The 2,769-nt window shown below is 36.4% G+C and overlaps 2 protein-coding genes across 2 annotated transcripts; both read right to left on the reverse strand.

Annotated features, from left to right (window-relative positions):
• Positions 1-594: 594 nt before the first annotated feature.
• Positions 595-1,362, reverse strand: LOC117173860. The gene has a single exon (XM_033362507.1). It carries the CDS (start codon positions 1,360-1,362, stop codon positions 595-597), a length of 768 nt encoding a protein of 255 aa, XP_033218398.1.
• Positions 1,363-1,425: 63 nt separating this feature from the next.
• On the reverse strand, positions 1,426-2,508 carry LOC117173861. The gene has a single exon (XM_033362508.1). The coding sequence runs from the start codon at positions 2,506-2,508 to the stop codon at positions 1,426-1,428; it is 1,083 nt and encodes a 360-aa protein (XP_033218399.1).
• Between the last annotated feature and the right edge of the window lie 261 nt (positions 2,509-2,769).

The following is a 2,769-nucleotide window of genomic DNA, read 5'->3' on the forward strand; positions in this document are numbered from 1 at the left end:
ACTCAAAAGATTAATCATCTGGTTACAAATTTCTCGTGCCTCTGTACGCGTAGAAGCGCCGGTAATTAAATTATCCACGTAAAAATCTTTTTTTAATAGTTTCGCCGCTATTGGAAAATCATGACCTTCATCATCATCCAAATAATGCAAACATCGAATAGCAAGAAAAGCTGCTGGGGAAAAATCAAACGTCACCGTATTCAAGCAATATTCTTTTGTCTGATTGTTTTCATGCCATAGAATTTTCTGGTATTTACGGTCTTCTTCGCGAATGAGAAACTGTCGATACATTTTCTCTATATCAGCTAGAATCACATACGCATGAAATCTAAAGCGGATCAATAGGGAAAAAAGGTCGTCTTGAATAGTAGGGCCGACCATTAACATTTCGTTCAAAGAAGTTCCCGACGTGCTCTTCGCTGATGCATTGAAAACGACTCTTAATTTTGTAGTACTACTTGATTCTTTAATAACTGCATGATGAGGTGAGTAAAAACCCTCCGAATTTTGAGTTGACTTTATTAGTGACATATGATTCAAATCTAAATATTCCTGTATTACAGCTGTATACTGCGTTTTTAATTGAGAGTTATTTTAAAATCTTTTTAATAATCCGTTTAGACTTTTGAGACCGTTTTGTTTAGATTCTCCTAACACACCACGCGTTGATTTGAAGGGCAATGCTACGATAAAACGTCTGTCATCGTCTCGTGTTACATGATGTTTGAAGTGGTTTTCACACTCGATTTCTTCTTGACTGAAATTGGACCGCTCTGTTAATATTTCTTCTACAGACCAAAACTTTTCAACCATCGCTTTTAATTCCGTAAATAAACAATCGGAAGTTTCGACCGTTATGGATTTCTTTGAATATTCTAAATCACCAGCAATGATCCATCCTAACCGAGTTTTTTGTAAATAGAAATCACTTTTATCTTGAGACAGATTAATAGTGCCGATTGAAAACAAGGATAGGGTTACTCCGGCCCCAATAAGCATATCAATAGGAGCGGGTACGTGAAATTGTGGATCATCAAGTGAAATGTTTTTAGGAATTCTGATACGCTCTCGAGGAATTAATTGATTTGGGACGAAATCTGATATGTTAGGAACGATCAAAAAGTTAAGCGTGCGTTTATGCTCGTTGTAAACAGATTTGAACGTGATGGAAACCATGCCATTAACTGTTGTTGTAAGGTGATCGAGGGCACCAACAGAAAAACAACATTTCGATGGAGTAAGCTGTAAGTTATTCACTAAACCAATTGTTGCGACATTAGCAGTGGCACAAGTATCAAGTAACATCCGAGCTTTTACGGGATTATTTTTAATGTCAAATGTTTCAACTATTGCACTTGCCATTAGTTGAAAGGATGGTGTCGATTTCAGAGATGCTAAGGCGATATTTGAAACATGTGCTAATTGTCATGTTTCTTTAGGGTCATTTTGTTCATGTGGTTTAGTGAAGTGTAGTAACGTGTTATGACGCTTACCACATTTTTTACAACTTCCAAATTTACATTCTTTAGCTGAATGATTTCGTAGGCAGTTGAAGCAAAGGGAGGCACTTTTCACGATTTTGAAACGCTCATTGACCGTCAATTTCAAAAATTTACCGCATTTGAAAAGCAAGTGAGAATCGGAACAAAGTGGGCATTTTCTTGTGATGGAAGTTAAGAGAACTTGACGCTTCGATCCAATTTTTCGTTTTTTATCAGGGTACGGATCTTTATCTGTATTTGAGACCGTATTACAGTCACGAGCTACGCGCTTAGATAAACAAGCAGCAATTCTGTAGAGAAAATCTACGAGATCGTCTAACTTGGGAAATTCACCCTTTTTTATTGTCTCATCCCATTTCTCTAAAGTGAATTTATGCAATTTTTCTTCAATAATAGCCACGACTATTTCAGGACTCAAATTTACACCAAGTGTAGCTAAAGATTGAAGGTGTTGTTGTGACTCATCTGCGAGAGTTATCAATCCTTTATAATATTCTTCTTCTTGAACGGGTAAACGCAATAATAAGCTTAGATGTCGCGATATTAAAGAGCGCTTATCTTCGTATGACTTTTCAAGAAGGCTCCAAGCCCGATCATAATTTTCTTCGGTAATAGAGAAAACTTGAATCTTGCGTAAAGCTTCGTCTTTAAGAACTGATTTTAAATACTGTAACTTTTCAACGTTTGGAAGGTCATTATGATTATGTATCATCGTGCGAAATGTGTCTTTGAATGACAACCATTCTTCCATTTTACCGCTAAAAGTTGGGAGTACCGTTTGAGGCAATTTGAGGTTTCTACGGCTCGTCGACGCAACCGATTCATTGCCATTTTCGTTACCAGAGATTGATTCGCGACTAACTTGATTTGCATTTGCACTAAATTGTGGCCATATAGATTTCAAAATATTTTGAGCTTGAGCGAGTGTTTGGAAAGACAAATTTTGAATCGATTTTTTACAGGGCTGTGGTCTATTTCCGCATCGATTAATTGAATTCCGTCGCATATTTCTTCTAGAGTAGTTAGGCAGAAAATAATCGAATTGTACCGTATTTGTAATTCAGCGGCTTGAGTTGGATTATTACTGTCAAATTGTGCAAGAAACTCTTCGAATGAAGTTATGTTTTCTTTAATAGATATACGCGTTTGTAAAAGCACGCTTAATCTATCAAAGTTGTCCATTTTGAAAATTAACGTATAAATCTTATATTTCTTATTGGCTACTCTATGAAATGAATCCTATGAATCGATAGAAGTCGACTGACAC

The sequence above is a fragment of the Belonocnema kinseyi genome, chromosome 5 (genome assembly GCF_010883055.1).
Source record: "Belonocnema kinseyi isolate 2016_QV_RU_SX_M_011 chromosome 5, B_treatae_v1, whole genome shotgun sequence".
In the NCBI taxonomy this organism is placed as follows: Eukaryota; Metazoa; Arthropoda; class Insecta; order Hymenoptera; family Cynipidae; genus Belonocnema; species Belonocnema kinseyi.

What these genes read in the sequence shown, in the direction of transcription:
- LOC117173861 (XM_033362508.1), bottom strand. Translation starts at nt 2,508, where the DNA reads ATGCGACGGAATTCAATTAATCGATGCGGAAATAGACCACAGCCCTGT.
- LOC117173860 (XM_033362507.1), bottom strand. Translation starts at nt 1,362, where the DNA reads ATGGCAAGTGCAATAGTTGAAACATTTGACATTAAAAATAATCCCGTA.